The sequence below is a fragment of the Ascaphus truei genome, chromosome 8 (assembly GCF_040206685.1).
Source record: "Ascaphus truei isolate aAscTru1 chromosome 8, aAscTru1.hap1, whole genome shotgun sequence".
In the NCBI taxonomy this organism is placed as follows: domain Eukaryota; kingdom Metazoa; phylum Chordata; class Amphibia; order Anura; family Ascaphidae; genus Ascaphus; species Ascaphus truei.
In genome coordinates this window covers 18,894,696-18,919,209 of record NC_134490.1, presented here as the reverse complement: position 1 = coordinate 18,919,209, position 24,514 = coordinate 18,894,696, and the positions used below count along the sequence as shown (strand labels likewise).

The 24,514-nt window shown below is 39.5% G+C and overlaps 1 protein-coding gene across 14 annotated transcripts in view; it reads right to left on the bottom strand.

Moving 5' to 3' along the window:
• GBF1 (golgi brefeldin A resistant guanine nucleotide exchange factor 1) overlaps positions 1–24,514 on the bottom strand; it is a 164,136-nt gene that overhangs the window by 122,338 nt on the left and 17,284 nt on the right. For 13 of the 14 annotated variants that reach the window (XM_075610684.1, XM_075610690.1, XM_075610680.1 and 10 more), the window contains exon 3: positions 24,106–24,172. In XM_075610684.1, coding sequence (XP_075466799.1) covers positions 24,106–24,172 — 67 coding nt within the window. Of the gene's footprint in view, positions 1–23,408; positions 23,446–24,105; positions 24,173–24,514 lie in introns of those variants that run through there. The other variant, XM_075610689.1, reaches the window with a different exon arrangement.

Here is a 24,514-nt window from a genome sequence, read left to right as displayed (position 1 = left end):
CAGTGCTGCTTGGGTAGGATATTTTATGTAAAATATAGCAACACACACCCATCTACATCCCGAGCTTTCATACACTTAACCTGCAATTCAAATAAAACAATCAATTTCTTATCTCAAGTCAATTTAACATACTGCTTTTAAGCATATGTATTGGTATATTTTACTTTTATGATGTTACATGATCATTTGTTTTATTTCCACGTACATAAATGGAATGCAATTCGTGCACGTACTTGCATGTCAAAAGAAATTGCAGAAACTGTACAAAAAAAAAATTAACAATTCAAATCAATTACAAGACATAATGTTTAGGTAAGGTTTTACGTCGCTGTAAATGAGCACAAATTAGTCAGGAAAGAGCAGATGATTCCAAGTGTTGGGTCAACGATTCCCAATTATTGTTTGGCATCTCCCAGATACCATACGATTTTAACTTTGTCAGTACATGAAAAAATATTTACTAATTTTCTTATTTAGTTTGGCTTTCATTTCTATTAATTTGCTACAGATGCTTACAAAAACTATTCTACAAGGTGTTGTATGCTTTTTAAGAACAAAAGATACTTGGGCCCTCAGGAACATCTGTAAATGAATCATTTTTACCCTGAATTGTCCAGCTACAGCTGATCACATTATTGACATGGGTCCAATATGTTTGCAGTGAAAAGGCAGTTCATTATATTGCTGACCTGACTGACATTTACAGTTAAGCCTTGTATGCCTTTATACTACACGTGTGCAGTTTGCAGTGGTGGGGAAAAGAATACATGGGGAAATCATTCCGTGAATGAAAACAAAAACCCACAGGAGTTCGTCAACGCTAATTTACATCCGCCACATTTATCAAACTCGTTGGGAAGCTCACTTGATATAGGGGATGGGTCACAAAACGGGAAACTAATGCGGGGCAAGATCCTCTACACCACAAGGTAAAAACGTGCTCATCGTTAAATTGAAACTTTCATTTAAACTACAATGTTGTAGTGTAACCTGACACACAGAAACAGGATGCTTCCAAAAATCACAGAGTAAAACTAAGCCTTTTGTTTTCAAGATACTTAAAGGAAGTGTGTAACACATTCTCATAACATCCGTCTGTGACCAGTAGCAATAAAGGGATTAGAAGGAGGACTGCTAAATCAGCACCCTATCTAATTCTTTAAACATGTTCAACAAGAATGCAATAAGATATCCATGTGTACAATTCTTGGTGTTTCCCATACGCCTCAACATTTTACTTGTATAATACAACATTTATTTCTGTTATTTTGTAAACTATTATTAATGACAAACTCGCCTCTAATTTACTCGCCCTATCTAGAAGTAATGAGATGGAGGGGAAACAAGCTGACGGCACTTTGAAAAGGTGAACATATATTAATTAGGCAACATTCATGAAATCATACACCGAGTACACATTTTTTTTAATATAAAAAAAAAACCATGGATGTTGTACTTTGTATATTAGAAATGTAGTAACTATTCCAAATTAAGATTTACTAATGGTCTATTTTTCAAACTTTGGGTAGTTACATGAAATAACATTTTTGTTAAATACGCTTTTACCACCTATAGAGTATTTTGTAACAGATCTGGTCAATAAGATCTTATTTGAAACCAACATTTGCTAAACTGAGGCCAACATATACTAAACCGTGTTACAACTTATTTAATTAATTACCAAGACAGAGATTAACTTCACAGGTCATGTTCTTGCCAAGTTGTCCTTAATATCTAAAATGTGAAATTTATGCTAACTACTTATTCTTGTCACTTCTCATATTGCTTGGTTAGGGAGTGTAACAGGGACTTATCACGGTTTGAGAGAAATTGCCTCTAAATCCAGCAGTGTGCTGGTTAATTGCACACAGGCAATCAACCAGACTCCACCTGGCTGATTAGGATTTTTAGAAAAAGCCTGATGTGAGAAACAGGAGAGAGATTCCTTAGCTCACATTTGGGCTGACATAAGGAGAAAGAGGACTGCAGAGATTTCCTTAACCCAGAACTGGGCTGACCTGAGGAAAATATGATGTCTTGATGCACATAGAAGGACTGTATGCTGACAGCAAGACAAGGAGACAAGATCTCTATACCTGGACACAGAGAGTGCCATAGCATACAAGGATGCTGACCCAGGAGAACAGAGAGGCCTTCTCCTACAGCTACAACAACAGAAATAGATAAGAGACTTTCTTGTTGGACGTATGTATGTATGTACACACATACACACACACACACACACACACACACATACATACATACATATATATATATATATATATATATATATATATATATATATATATATATATATATATATATATTTGGGGTGGTAATCAGCCTAGCTACCCACCCAGTTAGATTGGGCATATACAGTACTGTCTAGTTATTCTCCAAAGTGGAGCAGGTTTTTCTTTTATATTTACATTGCTAGAGGAACAGGCAAAGCATTATATTAATTTCACCCTAAACCGGTCTCCATTTGCATACCTCTGCACACATCTAAGGCCTGGGACATAGTGGTTTGCCTAGTGCGGAGGCACGCTGAGGCTCAGGGGAAAGCGGTGCTTTCCCTGGCCTTACACAGTACGCCGTCCGTGGGCGTGTCGGGGGCGGATCTGGGGGCAGGCCAGTGACGTCACGGAGCTGGTTCGCCCTCATTGGGCGAACCGCTCACGTAACCGGCCCTGCGCTCCGGCGAGCGCCAAATTTGAAACCTCCGTGAGACACACGCTTCCCCAAGCGTGCGGACGCGTGCGCGAGCCCCTGCTAAAGCCGCTCTCATTGCGGCTGCAGGGGCTCAGTGCCGAGCAGCAGCGCGCCTCAGCGCATAAGCGCTGACCATGCCCGAGGCCTTACAGGGAGATACAACAACCTCTCACAAGCTGAACTCAAAAAATGTCAGTCCAAGTGTTCATCATAGTAATTCTTACACAGTTGTCACCGGGACCTCTTGGTGCAAGCTTACAGAAGACCTAAATAGAATTTACTAGACAACCAGGTTTCTTAGAAGATTAAATATTCGAGTATTTGGGATGCATGAAATGTAAACCCTAGTTATGTGTTTGAAGATTTCCCTGAGCGATTTTAGGCCAACTTGTATAGCCTGGTTGGTCATGATAAGTTATTCTTAAGAGTTTCCTCTAATGACCACACACACATCAATGCATGCTGATTTATCCTACTGCTGTTACAGTAGCTTGAAACTCTCAGACATTAGTGAAACACTGCAAAACGTCAAACAGAACCAGCTTGCATGGTGAATTCTTAAAATGAAGGAGACATCAGAGAATGTTTTCAATCCAAAGTTACTACTCTGTATGTTACTTTTTAGTACTTTCTTGTTGTACCCAGTTTTATTCAACACAGATGACCTCAAATAAACCAGTCGTTGCTCTGTAACTTGTCAACTTGATCATGAAGCCTCAGAAATTAATTGATTTTTATTAATGCCACATCATGAAATCTCAGTAGAAAACTAGTACCATAGAACTGGATCAAAATAAATTTTTATGGCTCCATTTACACTGATTTAGTGCTAGAACTCTCTGCACTTGCTTAAGAAATATTGACTCAATTTTCCCAAGTTACACTACATGTGCTGTATGGTGGATAATTTTGATAATACTTTGATGTTTTTCAAAACAAGTTTGAGGCCTTTCCCAAACTAGCATTTCTAGATTGAATGGCAGTCAGTTTCCAAATGACATACTACTATAATACTGTAACTTTAAATGCTGGCTTCCATAGGTTTTGCAATGTTCTGTATTTGGACCATATAAAATCAGAATAGGTACAGTATGGACATGGTCAGTCAATTTTATATCTACTGGTCTCTCCAATTTATATTACGTCTGAGGTATTCCATTTTAAATTCAGGGTTCAGTTCCTCTTCACAGGTGTGAATGAACCAAGCCCAATTAAAAAGTGCATTACAAGTAGCACTCCTTGCTACCACCAAACATTCAGTGGTCTTCAACTAATTTTCCAAAGAGCCGGATTACAAACCATTTGCAGCTTAGCCTTCATTCTTCAGCGTTGTCTTGATTATTTTCCACCGGTGTTGACAAACAATAAAAGTATGTTAAATGTTTTAAATAAACAAATTATACAATGCAATAATGCTGTCCATAGTATTAAATTGGCCTGCATCCTACACAACAATAAAAATACACCACGTGAGAATGAGTGATTATGTGTACATAATCTTATTTTTGCCAATGGGGCGGAAAAGAACGAATAACCACTTCGCCAGAAAAATTTGCTCATTTATTTTATTTCAACAGATATATTAGGATTTTACTTCGCAAGGTTATGTAATCTAAAAAGTGCCTGTATTCTCTACATTAGGATCAAAAGACTTCGGTTGAGCTCTTACTTCAATTTCCATCTTCCTTTGAATCCTATGGGCACACTTCATTCGAATGAATAAAAATAAAGGGATTTAGCAGATCTTGTTGCGGTCCACAGACATCAAAAATTGACCTTTAAAGCAGCAAGATAGAGATATATAGATACACACACACACACACACACACTGATTTGAAGGTTCACATAACAAGCTTCAAAAGAATTATGTAACAGTGAAAATCCTCTCCATCTCAACAAAATGTGTCAGATTTGCATTTCGCCAAGCTTACCACACATACTACACAGCTTGTGTGTGTGCTCAATCAAATCCCTCAGAATAATACAACTGGGACCGGATTCTGATCTGAAAGAGATTACTATTCCACAGCTCCAGTGGAGACTTCTCAACATGCCTTTTCTCTTCACCATAACTAAATCAAAGCAGCCAATTGCTCTATTCGAAAGAGAGATAGTTTAATGAGTTACAATTTAACCCATTAGGGTTTCAAAGCGTTCAAGAAAAAAAAAAAAGCTCCTTGATTTTAGAAATCATTGAAATAGCCACTGAAACACAGCAGTATACAGATGTATTCCATTGTATTGGCAACACTGACACCGCAACATAGCCCAGTATAACAGAACACTAAACAGACTTCTCTGGATTTAATTGTCATGTAGCCATTGCATTTCACAATATGTTATGCCACTAGCTAAATCTTATTACTGCAACTGTAAACTGGAAAGAATAACATTTTAACAAAGAACGACACAGATAAGACATTTTATTGTAACGCCAGTGAAATGTTCCAGGATAATATGTACAGTAATTTAATTAAAATTGTTTTCATTGACTATAACACTTAAAAGCATATTTAATCAATAAGAAAGGATGCAAGACAATTTTGTACAAATTAAAAATGTTTCCGAGAGTCAAGACGCTACAAATGTCACCACATTGTTGTGAGCGAAAAAAAGAAAAAAAGTGATGGCCCCAGAGAAGTGCAGTGAAATATTCTTCAGATGAAAGCCAACGCTTCCTTTCCCAGAACAATTCATCTCCTTCTCCATCAACCCGCTCCAGCTATATTTACCCAGCCAAATTCTACCGATGATATAGCCCCAGCTGCAATCCTGCCACATGCTGCTGTCAATCAACTCAGGGGAGCAAGGAAGAATTCCTACAAAGAGCGGCTCCTACAGAACACTTCTTTGTAATCCAGGCTTCTTTTGACTGGTGCATTTGGAGTAAAATGACAGAATGGGTCCGATATATTAACTCCCTGCTTTTTTCCAGATAGCAAACTGGAGATGAGAAGTTCTACCTTAATGCATCTGGTCATTATGACTTCTAGTTTAGCAGCCACAATGGACAAGCAAAGTTAAAACTGGGACACTGGGGCACATGGGCTGCAGGGCACAGATGTTGAAAATAACTTTTGCCCACTGTAAGTATGTTCACCTCTTCATAACATTCTTATTATTTTACTATATGTGCATTAACTAATGGGCTTAATGCAAGTAGAGAACCATTTAAAAAGGTGAGGTCCCCAGTACAGAGCCAAAAAATATGTTATTATTAATATTATGTTAACTTAACAATGTAATTAGATTCTTTAAAAATGTTACTTTGTCTCCTGTGAAAATTGATATTTTTCCTTTCTTGAGGTCCTGAACATTCATGCACATTAGCTATGTTTATCTTTAACAAACGATGGCCTAATAATTACTTTACAAAGAAGAAAACAAAAACAAGAATTCACTTGTAGAAGCTATGACTGACAAACAAACAAAACACCAAAACAACAAAGATTGTAAAAATATTCTACGGCATTTTGTTTACTACAAAAATGCAAAAAAACAAAAAAAATGGTGTTGATCATCTATATTCAGCCATTAATTCAATACAGTATGCTCCAAAGTAGCCTATTGCTGGTTTTCACCTGATCACAGTTTGATTGGCCACTTTGAACTGTATTGAATTAACCTCTTCATATATTAAAACACGTTCCTGTCCTTAAATTATTTTGGCCGTCGCATGGTCATATACTGTTCAAATATGGGTGGATACTGGTACATATGCGGAGATTTTTATGGTCGCAAAAGCCCATATACAAACATATGTGAAGAACTCTCAAAACCGGAATCTACCACTACCACTAATGGGGCAAGCGGGAAGTGAAACATTGCTTCTACAACCTTTCATCGTATACGTTTATTCTATCATTAAGTGGGTTATGGAATTAGAGCAGTTATGTCGATTGGGCACTACCCTACAGCCTGTACTTGAATGGGTAACCCCCCAAAAGTCCTCTTTACCTCTTATTACATCTAGGCAGGTAATCAGAAAGCAATTATAGCATTGCATTAGGATTGAATCTCTAGAAGAAAAGAAAAAAAATATAGTATTTTTTTTCCCATTAGAATCTTGCGTTTGCCTTCTTTACTTACAATTGTATTTCAAAACCCAATCACAGATTATCTGCCCATCTACCCAGCGCTTTACAGAAATAGATAGCATATTATAAAAAAGGGATAAACGTATAAAAAAAAAATAGAAGGCATATACATTGGGATAAGTGTCCCCTACCCAAGAGAGTATGAAAAATACATATTTTTATTAGATCACTTTAATTGGCATCTCTACCACCATATTTTTCGAACAATGCGATAAAGCAAAAAGGAACAATTAGCTTTGTTAATCCTGTGTAGGACTAGTGAAGATCTTGGTTGGTTGGTAGGCAAAGAACGGATTCCGTTTCAGTGATCAGTCTCAGCAAGGCAGAGAGGGCTTAGCTCACGTGAAATTCTTAAACCAACATTGATCACTGGGAACACTGTATCAATAAAATCTAATGAAAGATTGGAAAGTAAATATCACATGTATAACCCAGCTGAATTTTACAATTGTTGCTTTAGTGGGCAAAGTGGCTGTTTTCATTTGGTTACATTTTATAATGCATCCATCCACATGTAAAGATGAAATGTCCAGTCTTCTCCATATTTCTCCTCTTATTGGATTATGTGTAATAATTAAAAAAAAGAAAAAAAACAGAAATGTAAAGAACCGGTTGTTATCCCACGATGAGATTTATGAGAATACCAAAGAATGAGGAAGGCTATATATACAGGCCAGTCTGTGACAAAACACAGTGAAACTTCAAACATTTTCTAATCCCAGTAATTTACAGAGCCTCTGTAACCAGAATGAGCAGCAAATCTCCAGCAGCATGGGAGCCAATAGGAAGTCGCTATGTCATTCGTTACGGCTGCCTATTGGCCTGCGTGTTGCGGAACATTTAACAACCAGGAAGTAACCGGCATGAGTATGTCCGGTGAGTATCTCGGAAAGCAAGGGGTCCCCGTTCTGAAATCAACGGGGGTTCAGCTTGGAAGCCCCCTGCTTCATACCTAGATTAAAGATGTCAAGAAATGCTCCATCCAATAGCTTTCATCAATTTAAGAACACGCTATCAGGAATATAAATCAAGTTTTGCAAACTAGAGCACTGCTCTAAAACTGGTGCAAATTGTATCATTAACAGTGCGTGACTCTAAAATGTATCAAGGCAGCAAATTGCTTCACTTGCGCCATGAGCATTTTGGGGACTAGTTACGGGAGACCTTTGGGGGAGCAGTCAGCTCAATATTATCAGATGTATCACAAGTTGTACCTAAAACTGATGTCGTTTTCCTCTACCTGTGCATCCATTAAACCTGCCAGGTTTAGGCGGCATTAACCTTAACTTTAAAAAGATCTGTACCAAATGCAAGAAGCAATATTCATACATAGGTCACTGGCACAAGCTGAAGCAGGAATATCCTGAAAACCTGACCTGTTGGTGGCCCTTGAGGCCTGGAGTTTCCCACCTTTTCTATACGGTGGAGAAGAATCAAAAGTTTAAAGAAGATGAAGCAGCAACTTATGATTGGAAAAAAGAAGATCGTTGCACTCAAACAAGACAATGAATCAACCATAAAATACCATGCATTCAGCATAAAAAGTTGAGGACATACAAGAAATTGAAGAACACAATAAGGCATAATCAAACAAATTAAGAGCAAGAAGAAATCACCACTGATGTACCATGTACAAATATCGCCATTCAGGGATACTCCATTTCTAGGAGAGATAGGTCAAAGAGAGGAGGAGGGGTGTTATTTTATATTGCAGACACCTTACAATTTGCACTGTTAAATTGCCCCCCAAGCCCACCCTCTTTTGAAATTCTAGTTGGCAAAATCTGCCTTCCCTTTTCTAAGCCCATCTTGGTTGCTGGCATCTACCGCCCCCCTAAAGCCCCTCTACAATCCCTGACTGATGTCACCCAGTTTCTTGGCTCCATTTCCTCTCTGAATGAGAAGAGTGAGCTGCTAGTTCTTGGGGAATTCAACTTCAATTGGCTTGACCCTAAAAACCACAAAATCCAGATAAAACTCAAGTCACTTAACCTATCACAACTCATTTCCCAACCCACACGGACAAACCTGAAATCGCACAACCATTCCTTGCTAGACTGGATTCTTTCCTCAAACCCCAGCAGAATCCAATCCTCTGGCATCCTTCCTGATATTTTCAGTGACCATGCAATAGTGTACTGTGTAAGGAAAATTAAACCGCCCCATTCAAGCCTTAAAGACCTCCTCACTACAACATTTAAAAACTTTAACCCACAACAGTTTCTGGATGACCTTACCAACTGCTCATGGCACAGAATCTATTTAATTCCCGACCCTGATTCTGCGCTCGACTATTTCCAATCCGAGTTCTTAAAACTCTGCGATACCCATGCTCCACTACGCAAAATAAGGGTACGGGGGGCACACCTTCCATGGGTTACAACTGACCTTATTGCACTCTACCAGCTCAGGGATACCTTGTGGAAAAGCTACAAAGTAACTGGCACTACCAAGGATCTCAATCACTACAGATGCCTGCGGACGGAACATGTGCACAAGGCAAACAAGGCACGCAAAAGCACAATATTACACAGACAATCTCCACCAGAATACATCAAACCCAGCTAACTTCTGGAAGGTTATCAACAATATATTCCAGCCTTCTAACCATCAACAACCATGTAATATCACTAAGGGGGATATTACTCTGACAAACCCCACTGACATTGCAAATGCATTCAATGATTACTTTGTGGGGCGTGCCACTAACTTATTAGCGAAACGCAGCCCAAACCACAAACCTGAATCTCATCCTGGGAGTACCCACATAGCCCCACCCCCTCCCAACACTGCCCACAATTTTCAATTTGGCCCAGTATCTGAAGAGGAGATTACACAAGCGCTCCTCAAATTAAAACTAAGCAGCCAATGCGGACCCGACTTTCTACAATCTAGGTTCCTACGACTTGGTGCCCCAGCCATTGCCAAACCAATTGCTTCCATAGTCAACTCTATCCGGTCTGCAGGCCATATCCCTAAGACCTGGAAAACTGCCAGAGTTGTCCCAATCTTCAAAAGTGGGGACAAAAACACTGTCTCAAACTACAGGCCAATCTCACTTCTCCCAATTCTATCCAAAGTCATGGGAAAATGTGTACACTCCCAATTAAGCGATTACTATACCAAGACAACATTTCCCTAGCCAATTCCAATCTGGCTTTCGCCCCAAACACTCCACCGTAACTACCCTGCTAAAAGTTTGCAATGAAATCCAGTGTGGAATGGAACGGGGACAACTGACTGGTGCAGTATTCCTAAATTTTGCAAAGGCTTTTGATACAGTTGATCATGTTATCCTGCTTAAACTCCAGAGCTCTGGAATAGGGAAGCATGCTTTAAACTGGTTTCAGTCCTACCTATCAGGTAGATCCCAACATGTGTCCATCTCAGGCTCTAACTCCAACCCCCTGTATATCACCTGAGGTGTCCCGCAAGGCTCTGTTCTGGGGCCCCTACTCTTCTCAGTGTTCATTAATGATCTTCCCACAGCTTGTAAGGAAGCCTCAATACACATGTATGCAGATGACACAATCCTATATGCACATAGCCATAGCCTCTCTGACCTTCAACACATACTTCAGTCTGACTTTTTGAGACTCGAAAACTGGATTTCCCCAAACAAACTGTTTTTAAACACTGACAAGACTGTAACAATGGTATTTGGGACCAATACTAAATTTTTAAAGCTGCCAGCGACTGAGCTCTAGATAAGAACCAACGCTAACACCACCCTAACCCCTGTTACTAATTTTAAATACCTGGGCTTATGGTTTGACTCCCACGTAACATTCGGGATGCACATTGATACCCTGACAACCAAGACCTATGCCAAACTAGGGGTACTTTACAGGAACAAATCCTCCCTAAATCTCCTGGTCAGAAAGCATATCGCACAGCAGATGCTAATGCCAATTATTGACTATGGAGACATAGGGGCCTATGCAGAGAGCAGCGAATTTTAAAATTGGCGAATTTATTAAAAAGTAGCTTTTTTGGAGAGTTTTATTCTCCATATGCAGAAAAGTGCGAATTCTGCTATGTTTAACATGGATGCGTGTGGCGAGTTTAAATTGGCGAGATGCGCGCTTCAGAAACGTGTAAAAACAAATTCGCGCCTTTTTTTTCCCTTTGCAATGGCCGCGAGCGGCAGCTTCTTGCCAGTTTTTTCTGGCGAGGCAAAAAGGAGACAATCGCGCCATTTTATTGGCGCGAACAGCCGCTAGATGCCGTTCGCGCCTCTCTGCCGCGAGGCGAGTTTTACAAATAGAAAAGAAAAATTGGCGCGTTTTTCGGAACTCGCCATTTTCTGCTGCTTTCTGCGCGATTTTCTCCAAAAAATGGCGAATTTCTAAATAGCGCTGCTCTCTGCATAGGCCCCATAGTATATGGCTCGGCACCTCAAACCCACCTTAGCAAACTTGACACCCTCTACAATTCAATTTCTCGTTTTGTTCTCCAATGCAACTACAACACACATCACTGCGAAATGCTCAAAGAATTAGATTGGTCATCACTAGAGTCTAGGCGCAAAGTTCACCTTTCCTGTCTTGCCTTTAAATTCTTTATGGGCAAGCTACCCAGCTATCTGAACAAGCTCCTCACCCCTACCACATGCAGCACTTATCACCTGAGATCAGAATCCAAAAGACTGTTCATGGTCCCAAGGCTCAACAAAGTATCCGGCTGTTCCTCCTTCTCTTACCGTGCACCCCAAAACTGGAACAACCTACCAGAGACTCTCACATCCACCACCAGTTTAAGTTCTTTCAAATCTAAGGCTGTCACACATTTTAATCTGGTCTGTAATTGTTTCATACGCCCATAATATATATTTTCTTTAACTGTGCATGCAATGTCTTGTATATAATGTATACCCTGTTCATTTATGTAACTGTATTTGTAACCATGTATTATTTGTTTTAACTCTGTGAGACCTCTTGAAAACGAGAGGTAACTCTCAATGTATTACTTCCTGGTAAAATATTTTATAAATAAATAAATAAAATAAATGTGACCTTTCTAGTAGATGTAGCGAATGCAATAAATCCATGAAGAAGGCCCAATCTGGGGGAAGTAAAGAAAATCCTTGCAAAAGTCTTTACATATTGCTTGAAAAACAGGGACATTTCAGAATAGGACAATGCCACAGTTCTCCTCATCCATTAGAAATGCAGACCTCTCAGTAACTACAGAGCTATTAGTCTAGTTCCAATCACTTGCAAGGTTTTTTACAAAGATACTTGCCAATTGCCTGCAACAGACCCTGGACTTTGCCCAGACTGGAGAGCAGCAGGACTTCACATTGGATACAACACAATGGACCCCATCCAAGTTGTTGAAGAAGTGATTTCTCAAAGTAATGAATATGATCTAGCACTCATCTTAGGATTCGTGGACCAGCGGTGCACAAAATGTTTTGTCTGTGCCCCCCTGTCTGCTCTACCCCCCTCCCTTTTCTCCAGCGTTTTCTGATGTCATGTGACATGTCGCCAGAAGCCGCCGGAGACAAGGTAAGAGAATTCGAGGCCTTGCGCACTCCCCAGGCATTCATTTTCAATGTTGTGGGGAAGAGCGCAGGGCCTCTAAGTGCCGCGCCCCTCCCCCCCCCATCAGAAAATTCTGCACGCTCCCCAGCCCCTAGCGAAAGAACCGTACATTGATACTATAAGGAATACATACGAGAATGCAACATCAAGCATTAGAATACAGTAAGATACAAGCAAGATAAGGTCAGCAAGGGTGTAGGACAGGGAGAAACCAAGTCACCTTCATCCAGCAGTGGATCGACAAGGGCTGATGAATACAAATATATATTTATTACACACACACAAGAACACAAATAGTAGCGCTAAAGTGTGAAATTAGACCACGTGTTGAAGAAATATGTGCATACATTGTTATTAAAAATAAATATTGAATTGATCAAAATGAATAGTGCAACACCAGAATATATTATAAAATATGAGTGTAATGAAACCAAACACGTGAAGTTCGTGGATGAAAAGTCCAGATCAGGAACCAGTCTGTATGGGGAGGCAAAGCTTCTTGATATGATCTCGCCAGATCACAGATATCTACAAAAAACAAAGAAAAAAAAGCGCCAGCTCCATAGCATAATACTGTAAAAATAGAGGAATTCTTTATTCAAGCATAGAGTAGTCACCAGGTTCCTTGAGAAACTCACTGTTCGTGACGAAACGCGTTGGCGTGTGACATCAGCACGCGGTGACGTGCATACGGCAGGCGGAGTCAGGCCAGGATTGAAGTTTGGTATGGTACAACCAGGAGGCTCTGCAGTTTCACAGTTACCTCTTTCCTCTACTCATCGTGGAGCCGCCAATGTTGCGAGGCATATCGATTCACAGCAGCCTTTCAAACCAGCTGTTGCTGCTGAGAACCCAGCGAGGACACTTCTCATCACCACATGAGGATGTGGCATCACACACTCCATTAACTGGTGGGAGCAACGCTGTGGTGCATTCATCATCACTATGTTAAGAGGTACTCTGTGGACTGTCCTCCCAAACTGACCATTGACTTTATCACCTACTGTTCCTGGCCACCTGTCTGTCAGATCCACCTGCGCAGACCCGCTGCTGTTACAGATTGTCTCAAATTATTGTGTTTTTACCCACCATGTGAGTATAGGTCCTGGTGACTACTCTATGCTTGAATAAAGAATTCCTCTATTTTTACAGTATTATGCTATGGAGCTGCGCGTCTTTTTCGTTGTTTTTTTATTCATACATACATACGCAAAACACACAAGCACGTAATTATTAGCAATAATAACAAACACTAGTATTATTAAGAGGAACGTTATGTCTGTAAGGCTCTGTGTGTTTGGAAGTGGCTGGGAGCATGAAACAGGTGGTTTTTATCTGCAGTTATTGGGTAGCACTACATTTTTAGGCCAAAATTCTGTAAGCAAAAGAAGCTTTTGGTGGAGGGGTGACACTTATTAAAATAAAACAAAAAAAGTAGACCTGAAGAAATAACTGGGGAATTCTCACCAACATACAGTATAAATGTTAAAGGGTTACTCTACAGAGTGTTATGGAAGAGTTCTGTGAGGAAGTAAAAAGATAAACATTTTTACTAAATTAAAAGCACTGACACAGATGATACTTTGAACAGCTGGCACAGAAATGGTGAAAACAGAAAGCTACAAACAGGATGGTCCAGAAGTCAACATCTAGCCCAGACACTGTCAGGCACTGCAATTTATTATAGTAAACATAACATACTTTCTGTTTCCAGACACACTAAAACTAAAAGAAAATTAAGTACTGTAATGAAGTATGAAAGTAATCACTGACTACAGTATTCTTACTTGCTCTGCACTTAGACAGGGAATAGTAACATGTGGCAGTTCCTTAGAAGAAAGAAATCTGCATAGCTGCTGCACCAATAGTAAAGTATTGAACAGTGTGGGAATTCTTGTAGACAGTGTCCAGAAGTGCTTGTCCATCCACAAGCCGGATGTCCCTGTAGAAGCGAGGGCAGAAAGCTATGTTTTCCAGAGCACTCCACCCACACTACGTATTAGCCATGCATAACCATTGAGCACAAGGAACTTACAGTAGGTCTTGTCCTGAAACCCATTTGTCTTCTTGAGACAACCGTATAACTAAATGCAAGAAAATTCAACAAATGTTATATGGCCAGAGAAATAGGATAATCTGTACTACACTCTGGGTCAACACAAAACTTACTTCATTGCTTAACTATTGTCAATGTGTTTGCCTAATCAGTGGGAAAATAGGTAACACTGCATTGCAACATCAAAACAAAGGATTATTGAGAACCCGTGTTGTTTTCTGGTGCATTGCACTTACAAAACTTAATTTATATGTGCCGCTAGGTACATCAGTCACCCACAAAATGTGAACATATTCAATGTAAACTATAATTGTATTTCATTTAATATAAGGCACATCTACGATCGCTATGAAAAGCTCACATGTATGGGCACTTTTTACATATAAACTGCAAAACAGCATATTTTAAAAGTTATTAATAATTAAAATTTTGTCAATCATTCCATGGAGATAAATCCGATTAATTAAAGCTAAAATAACATCTTCTAGACTCTGCAAGGGTTAATATGCCCAGAGATATTTGCCTTTGAACTATGTCAACATCTGAAACTAGACACAGGTGTTGTGTTTTTGCTACTTATTGAAATCCTCTGTGACCATCATTCTATCCTGCATTAAATTGTATACGGTCTTCCCTTTTAAGCAGAACAAATCATGTTTCTTGCCCATTGAATGTATAAGGGCATGGAATTATTCTTTAAGGACTATAGACAGTCTAACAGTGCTCAACAGTTCTTCTTGAAAACAAATACAGTATAAGCAGCTTTTGCATGCTTTCAGACCCGATTTGCACCAGCACAACTATTTTTAAAACTTACGTTATGTTTAGTACATTAAACTGAAGAAAGTAAGTAGTTAGAACTTTACCGGTCTACTTTTTATATATTAGACCAGAGCCAGGCTAATATGCAACAGACAGTGTCATCTGAGCCTTAATGAAGATACCAAATCAGGAGGAAAAGTTTGGTTATTTACAAAATGTAAAGTCAATAATCTATGCACAAACCGGAGTCTTTTGCTTCACTCATTACTATGGCAGTTTAAATGAAGTAATTGTGCTTGGTACTCCAATCATCTCCGTCTTGTCTTTTATTTTGAGGATCACTTTTTTCCCCCTCTTCCCATAAATAAATTTCAACGCTCACTTACCCGTCTCCCACACCCATATTCGATCATGTGGCTGGTCTCAAATGACTGAAAATCTTTTTTGGCTCTGCCAGCTTCAGTCTAAAACAGCTGTCTCTTTTAGTGCTGAAAGGCAACCAAGTCATTTACCAAGACAAGGTTTGCCAAGAAACAGGAATTCAGATGCCAAGACGTCACCCTTTCCCACTAAAATATATGTGACTTCAAGAGAAGTAACAAATAGTGCCATAAATTTGCTACGACTTATAGAGCAGGCTGGTCTGCAACATGTTGTACTCAATGTCGAAAGATAACAGAGCACCACCAAAAAACGGTCGGGGATACCAGACTGAAAAAATATGAAAATTATTGTTTATTAAGTCGTTAAAAGAAAAGAAAAAGAAAAAACCTCTCCTACGCGTTTCGCGCCTCGGGGTGCTTTGTCGGGGAGTAACCGAAAGGGACATTATATATCCCATCAGGTACAATGTCTTAATTAAAAACAGTTGAGGTAAAATCAATGAATGTGTGTGTGTGTGGTGATCACAAAGAACTTGTCTAAATAAAATCCCCTCAACATAATATATGTATATAACGTGATAATAAATGAATACATCATAAAAACGAGATATAGCAAGTGTAAAGACAAGCAAAATGTGTTCTTATTTTAAAAGATTCTCTGTGGTGCAGAATAGTAGAAATTGGATGTTTTATAGCAATACATCTGACATTTTTTTAAACCCCCAAAGGGCAAGTGTTAAAAAGTTTAGAGGCAGGGTGCATAAAATCTTTTTAGTCTCAAATGCTCCATTATGTGCATTTTGAGCTATCTGGTAGCTCGCACATAGCATCTGACACAACCACAAGACAAATAAAATGGTCTGCTTTGCAAGTCATTAAATAATCTATCTATCTATCTATCTATATATGGGATGTCTGAAACCCATTATGATGTCACGTGCCAGATATATAGCCAACAAGGTATAACACCCAGTGGCTGACTTGCCACACAGACAAACATTCCGAAAGATCTATCTACATATTTATCCAAGGAAGTCTACATATCCCTCTGTGATGGGCTCAGTATGGCCTGTCACTCACCCAGAGACAGCCAATAAGACTGCACATCCCTCCCCCTGTGTTAGACAGAGCGATCTCTCACTCGTCCAGGAAATACTGGGGGAGGGGATTTTAATGGCCGCGGGGTGCAGAGGGACTGTGACAGGTGTTAATGTCCTAAATTATGTAGGCTACACATCTCTACCCCCTCTGTGATAGGCTTATCTGCCTGTCACTCACCCAGGGATAGCCAATGAGTGGATATTTCCACATTGTTTATGGTACTAACCGCCCCCCCTTGTTACTGAACTTCGTACAATAAAAACGTATGTACATTGTCAGAGCAATTGATTGCTATGTCGGCAATCTAAATACACGTCCCATCGCTTCGGTATATTCCTATAATCAGATCAATCTATACAATAGAAACACATCCCACTGCGTCAGTATATCTATCGATCGATCTACAGCTAAAAGATGTCTTCAACTCATTATGATGTCACCAGTATGATTTCACGTGCCAGAGCATACCAGGTACAACTCTCGAAGGGAGTCGGGACTTTCCCTCCGGACTCATGATGAACCCCTCCTCCCCCCCCCCCACAAGTTGTTGCTGAGGCCCCGCACTCTTCAACACAGCAATGAAACAGATTGAAGCGGGGAAGAAAACCGAGCTCCTGTAAAAAAAAACAGAGGGATCTTACAGATAAACACAGAATTCAAATGTGCCACTTTTTTCCGTTAATACTGATAAACACAGATTTCTTTTAATAAAATTAAAAACTGAATCCTTAATAATTGATTTTCCTCGTTTTCCTTCTAGTAGGATGGGAATCAGAATAAGATAAGTCATCTCTATTTATGGATAATGCATTGTAAAATACTTCAGAGAGTTTGCATATATACAGTATTTTATTTAAAGAGATCTTGTGATCTTAAGTGGAAACCTACAATGGTACAACAAGTGTGTCTCAATAGCAGGAATTACCTTATAGGTAAATTGTATTCAAAAGGCATCGATTCATCAAGCAATGATGCTGGGTATCGCCCCATGATTTGCCTGCAAGTGCCATTCCAGTAAATTGCAGGTAACGCCAGATCAGACGGCAAGTTCCCACATCGTGGCTTGATTAATCTGCCCCTAAGCTCTATGGGGCAGAGACCAATTGTGCCTACATCATTTAATATACAGCTCTGCATTGGTTAGCACTGTATAAGCAAAAAATTAATATTATAAAAAAAAAAAAAACATTGAGGAGGGGGGGTCACTACTCTTTATTGTCAATAACCCAAATATTGCATAAAGCCTGTTATTTTTATATCTTATCTGATAATAACGGGTCTCTCAGCTAGTCTGATAATAAAGCTCTGGTTTAGGGATTCCAATATAGAGTCAGGAGTTAAAAAAAAAAAAAAAAGCATAAAAACAGGAGTTATTAGGAGGGTCTTCACCTTTTCGTATGTGTAGGAAGGACTGGCGCTCATCCCAAGTCCACAAAATTCAGCCCGCTAAAGCAGGTCCTGCTAACTTTTTGAATTGCAGTAGTATGTTGACTCGCATCAAATTAAAATATGCAAATGCAAAAATAAAGGAAAGTAAGCTTCTCCCTTATATGGATCCATTGTAAGAGCGTAATCTTGCTTTAATTTCGATTATGTAAATGGTAACAGTGTAATGCTGCTTATACAGTTCGTTTTGCCTCCTTTATAAAAACACTACACAAAATAAGCCGATTCACTTCAATGGCCTTACTATACATACTACATTATACCACTACTAGTGAAGGTCTTTTTCTTTTGTTCCAATAAGTTTTCTTCTTATTGCATTTAGATTTGTAATATTAGAAATGTGGAAGGAATTTTCACCCTTCACTCCTTAAATATATTTTAGCATGTATGTAACAGACTGTATAGTTCCTGAGTATTTACAGGAATTCATGGTATTTACCCAACACTGTGTGCCGGATCCAATTTTACATTTTCCTCGTGATGCAATAGTACTGGAAAGAATTCTTAGACTAGGGGAAGACTTTAAGCCTGGGATTCCCTTCCAGCCGAGAGTCTTAAATGGAGTTGTATTAATGCTGTAATGGTCCCAAACCCATTCGTAAAGACTCATTTCAGAAAGGAAGAGGAGACATGTTTTCTCCCTCACGTAAAATAAATCATATGTGTGACTTTAGTTGCCTTGTAATATGTCAAACCCCAAGCTTCATCAAAAAGTGGGAATAATGTCAAACAGCCAAATACAAAAAATGTTTAGCATTAACCTAGCTTGGACAGTTAGGTCTGTTCTATAATGGGTGCGCCTGCTGCGCCGCAGTTATAGTTGGCTGTGGTTAGTCAGCCTTTCTATAATAGGGCCGCGCGCGCTCGGCAGTGAGCGTGCAGCCAGCCGACAGGGGTGAAGATTGGGAAAAGAACGTTTTCGCGCCGCTATCGCCGCTGTGTATGTATGTATGTATGTATGTATGTATGTATGTATGGTGTTTAGAAAGGTTTAATAACATAAATCCTAATTCATGCTGAGGTAAAAACACAAACACAAACACACACCCTTCCAAGACTCGCTCACAGCATACCCACAAAAAGCGTGCGTCACGTGCGTTCGCACAGGCGCGCGCGCGCACGCACGCACTATATTACGGGCCTTATAAAGCATAACAAAAAGTGTGTACCACCTTGGGTGGCAAGAAATATATTCTGAATGCAGAACCTACAATACAATACGTTTTTATCTTCTCTATATGGCAAGGAAAGAGTAATATGCTCTTATTCTGTAAGGTGTGATAGCGATAGCTATCGCATGAAAAGTCCCATGGACTTTAACAGGGCTTCTCATGCGATAGCAAGTCATCTGCTCTGATCACATCTTACAGAATAAGGGCCATATACTTTTAGGTGGATAACAGTAAACAAAAATACAGATGAACTGTCCGCGCTCGAGCCGTCCAAAGACGTAGGTCCCCCTTTGCTGCAGACCGTGCATGAACACCTCCTCAAAGTACTCCTAAAGGGGGCTCCAAAAGGTGGAGTCCCGAAGATAAACAGAAAGCGCACAGTCCGCACCGGGGGTTAAAAACCAATACTGATGAAGAGCTGTGCTCTGCTCATAAGATGACATACATACTATGAGTACCTGTAACCCACCAAAGATCACATGACACCTAAGTGGTGTAAGGAACAATTTATTCATGTGACATAAAATGAATGATAAAAAAACACATGTAATGATTAAAATAGGGTCCTACTAGACCACAACACCTCAATGCAGTGTTGTGATCCCCGCTACTGGTGCAGTCCGGTCCTTGGCATCAGTGAGCGGCTCCAGCTTGCGCTCCATGTTAAGTGCCCCCCACCCCCCTCCCCCACCCCCCTTCAGCTTATACCTGGCAGCGGGGTTTTTTGTCTGTTTATTTGTTTTTACTTTTATTTTGGTACTTAGGGCAATTGTGACCAAAGGTTTCATTGTAAGCTAATGTGCTTAGTGCCTTTGGCTGTTTTTAGTAGTCCAGCAGCGGCTTAGGAACCGTCTGCATTGAGGTGTTGTGGTCTAGTAGGACCCTATTTTAATCATTACATGTGTTTTTTTATCATTCATTTTATGTCATATGAATAAATTGTTCCTTACACCAGTTAGGTGTCATGTGATCTTTGGTGGGTTACAGGTACTCATAGTATCTTATGAGCAGAGCACAGCCTCAATATTGGTTTTTAACCCCCGGTGCGATAACAGTAAACAAACTGATTATATGGTGTGAGTAATTTACAAACTGCTTTTGTTAAAGTAATCATAGGAATTTCTTGGAAATGGAAATTACTGTTAAAGCCAAGAAAGAGTTAACAAGATAATGAACATTTAAAAAAATAATAATTTTTAAGTATTCTATTGCAACAACACCTAACATTTACATTGCCTCTCTGTGCTCATTACACAGTTTTTTTGTTAAATAATGAACAAACTGTATTACAAACTGAAGAGAATCCCAAAAATATAAATCAACTCTAAAAGTCCCGAGGGGAGAACAGGGAAAGGAGGATAATATTGACAATTCTAAAGGGCACAGCTTGACTGTGGCTGTTCTTGTTACACCTGATCAAATATGCACCATGCAAGGTTGAGGAGAGAATGATGGATACAGAACAAGATAGCCTAAAACAGGAGTTGCCAACTCCAGCCCTCAAGGGCCACCAACAGGTCAGGTTTTCCCTGCTTCAGCATAGGTGGCTCAGTCAATGACTAAGCCACCTGTGCTGAAGTATGGATATTCCCAATACCTGGCTTGTTGGTGGCCGTTGAGGACTGGAGTTGAACACTCCTGGCCTCAAATTTCCTATGGAATCAATGGTCTATATTGCTAAACAGTAATACATTTAAATACACAAATGTTACATACATTAAAAAATAGTGCAGGTTGTAAAACCTTTGATCGAACCATGATAATACGTTCTTTACAGGAGGTCTTACTTGCCCTTGGGATCTACAAGAGTTATCTTCAGAAGAGCCTTTTGTCAAACTCGAGCACGAATACCAATATTGATGAAGAATCTTCAATTAGATAACTCCAGTCAAAATAAGAAAGAAATGCACTGTTGGGAGTACATTTTTCTCCAGACCAATAACTTCTGCAGGATTTTGCAATCAAATAAGTTTTCAGCATAAAAACGAGCACAAAAAAAACTTGTAACAAAATACATGACAACATTTTTTGGGTAATGGAAATAAGGTCATTTTAACTTATAGATTCCATAAGCTTCACGCTTTATTTATATACCATTTAAAAACTCCAACTTCGTAAAACAATATAAAATCATAAAATAAGCTTTTCTTCTGCAAGACAAGCTGCACAAGCATTAATTGCACTATCCCTGTTCACTCAGTGGAGATGGTGTGAAAAGAACAGCATGAGCAACTTGGCGTATGACTTGAATGCAATGTTACGGTATTATACACAATTAGAGTGCAAACTTTAAAGAACGTTCAGTAATGCTTTTATGCACTTTAGACGTTTCATCTCTTGCTGTATTTGCATAGAATACCTAAGCTAAAGCACAGCGTGCTGTTCTAGACTGGGACATATTCAGATTCCTGCCAGATCATGAGTCCTGATCTCAAAGCACAGTACGGCAGGTGTAGATGCCTTGAGGAATACGCTGACCTTTCTTTTCCCACCTGCTCCTCAAAAAATCTGCTGCAACCATTTGAGACACAGAGGAAAACGGGCAACTCCTGGTCTATTCTGCAAGACAGCATCTCTGTGTGTTTCAGCATATTCCAAATATTAAACTTCCTCATATAACACAACATTTAAAACACAGCATGGTTTCAGAAATTAACTTAAGAGAAAATTATAAAGGGCAAGACCTACAGCCGAAATATATATCTATTCAACAGCGGAATATCAAAACAGAAAATGCTGTTATTTAATGCATTCGGTTCCTTAAATAGAAGGAGCAAAAGGAAGAGTTATTACTCTAGTCACAGTTCTATTCGTCCTCGCACATCGCACAAGGACCAGAGAAGGAAGTGTGATTCTTTGGGTATATAGGACTGGTCAACCAATCGCATTAGCTTTTTCACATTATTCAACTTAAGTCTAATTGACAGAGGAGTACTGCAAATGCTGCATTTTCAATACATTTTTAGTATGTACTGTACAATCAAATCGTACTCCCGCTGTTGAAGTAAACCACAGAATGATACTGAAGACATTTAAAATCAGGAATAATTATTCATGTTGGACAAGGTTTCAGGCACAGGAGTCCATGTGAGTAGCCCATATAGTGAGTAATAGCAGTGGGTGCTATTCATGATGATTTCTACACACAGGACGAAAGCATCTTTTAAAAGTAGGAAGGTAAAACAAGGGTTGTCTTCTAAATATTGATTATTAAAACAAATCCGTACACAAAGAGAAAATACGCTTCTGTATTCAATTTTTAGATTTATCGGAATAAAAACAGATAATGCTACAGCTTTTGCGACTGAGAAATACAGATGTATGATGTGACACAGTCCCCCACACAACCCAACATAATGCAAAATATCACAGTTTAAATTACAGTGTTGGTCCAGAATCTTACAAATCTCACCAGAAAGGGACAGTGAATGCTACATCTTTAGTAGTATGTCAATACAGTGTATATCATAGTTTTACTATTAATTGATGCATTTTGCAACAACTGTCGTGAGGGTTGCAAATTGAATGTAAAAGAAAGAAAAAAAGTACATACACACACTTCGCCCCAGCAGAGTATGATGAAACAAAGACACTACACTGCTAGATGATTATCAAAGACAGTATATTAAAGTCAAGTCCAAGAAAAACAACATTTCAGTCCGCTCTGGGACCTTTCTCAGGATAAGTGACCCAGAGTGGACCGAAACGTTGTTTTTAGTACTGGAGTTTAATATACGCTTGTTGATCGTCATCTAGCCTTGTGATGTCTTTCTTTCATCATACTCGGGTTGGATGAAGTATTCTTTTTATTTTTCTGCTAAATATGTTCAGAGTGCCCGTTATTGCTTATTTGAGATTATCAATATCTTTATACGCACGCATACACAATGGCGTCATGCCTAGTTGCAAACCACAGACTACTGGAATACAGGAAAGAGAGAGCAGGCACACCAGGATTTAAGAAAAATGAAAATAGTTTATTACAAAAGAAAATCACACACACACACGCAACAGTCTAGAAGCTACAAGACCAACCACTGGATATTCGCAATTCTCTATAAAAGACTAAATAATATAAAATATGCTTTTATTCTATACATTTTATCCCCAATACTCACTATTACTGCATATACCTTAGTAATGTGCCAATTGTTACCGGTCATAAAAAAACTGTTACATATATAGAATGACAGGGGTACAAAATGTTAGCAATACGGTAAATGTATAATTATTAATAAGAGACATACAGATTGCAATACTGATTACATTTCTCCACAGCTGCAGTATGTATAAAGTTTTGTACAATCCACCTCTTCATTCCCTGACTTTCTATGAACTACAGAGTCGTGTAAGGCTTAGTCCATAGACACTTCACCCGTGCGGAGGCGCGCTGAGGCTCAGGGAAAGCGGTGATTTCCCTGGCCTTAGAGAGCGCGCCGTCCGTGGGCGAGCCAGTGACATCACGGAGCTGGTTCGCTTTCATTGGGCGAACCGCTCACGTGACTGGCCCTACGCTCCGGCGAGCTCTGAAACTTAACATTTGTTAAGACACACGCTTCTGCAGGCGTGCGGAAGCGTGCGCGAGCCCCTCCTAAAGCCGCTCTCATTGCGGCTGCAGGGACTCAGTGCCGAGCAGCAGCGCGCCTCAGCGCCTAAGCGCTGACCATGCCCGAGGCCTAAGAAGAAAGCATCCTCTATTAGGTCATGCAGTAGCTACTATAAACAAATGTAGGTTGACAGTGACTGCAGCATCAACTGATAAAAAAAAACTATTTGTAATGTAAACTGTCTCTCGTGCTAATGTGACAATCAATAAAGGATAGTGCTTACCCTTAATATTATTCAATACTTCTTTCAGGTGACCAAAGCTGTGCAGCAGAGGATCCTGTTCTTCGTCCTAAATAGATTAAGACACAATGAATATACACTTGATAACTTGAAAGTACTTTACCACTGTATCAGGCTCGGTGAAAGACTTGCCTGCACCGGGCGCTCTTCATAAACCCCAACAATAAAGTGCTGAATAAAAAAAATACGCTGCTTAGAACCCAGTAGAACTTTTCCGTGTCTAAGAAAACAATTGTACAGTATATCACTTTAATTTGTTTAACTGTAAAGTATTGCGATGCCCCCTTACGTAAAGGCGTGTTTTTACTCCAAAAATAAATGATGAAAGTCCTGAAAGGGAACCAATTAGGGGGTAAACCTAATTTCCTCTTAAGTTAGGGGGAGAAAAGAT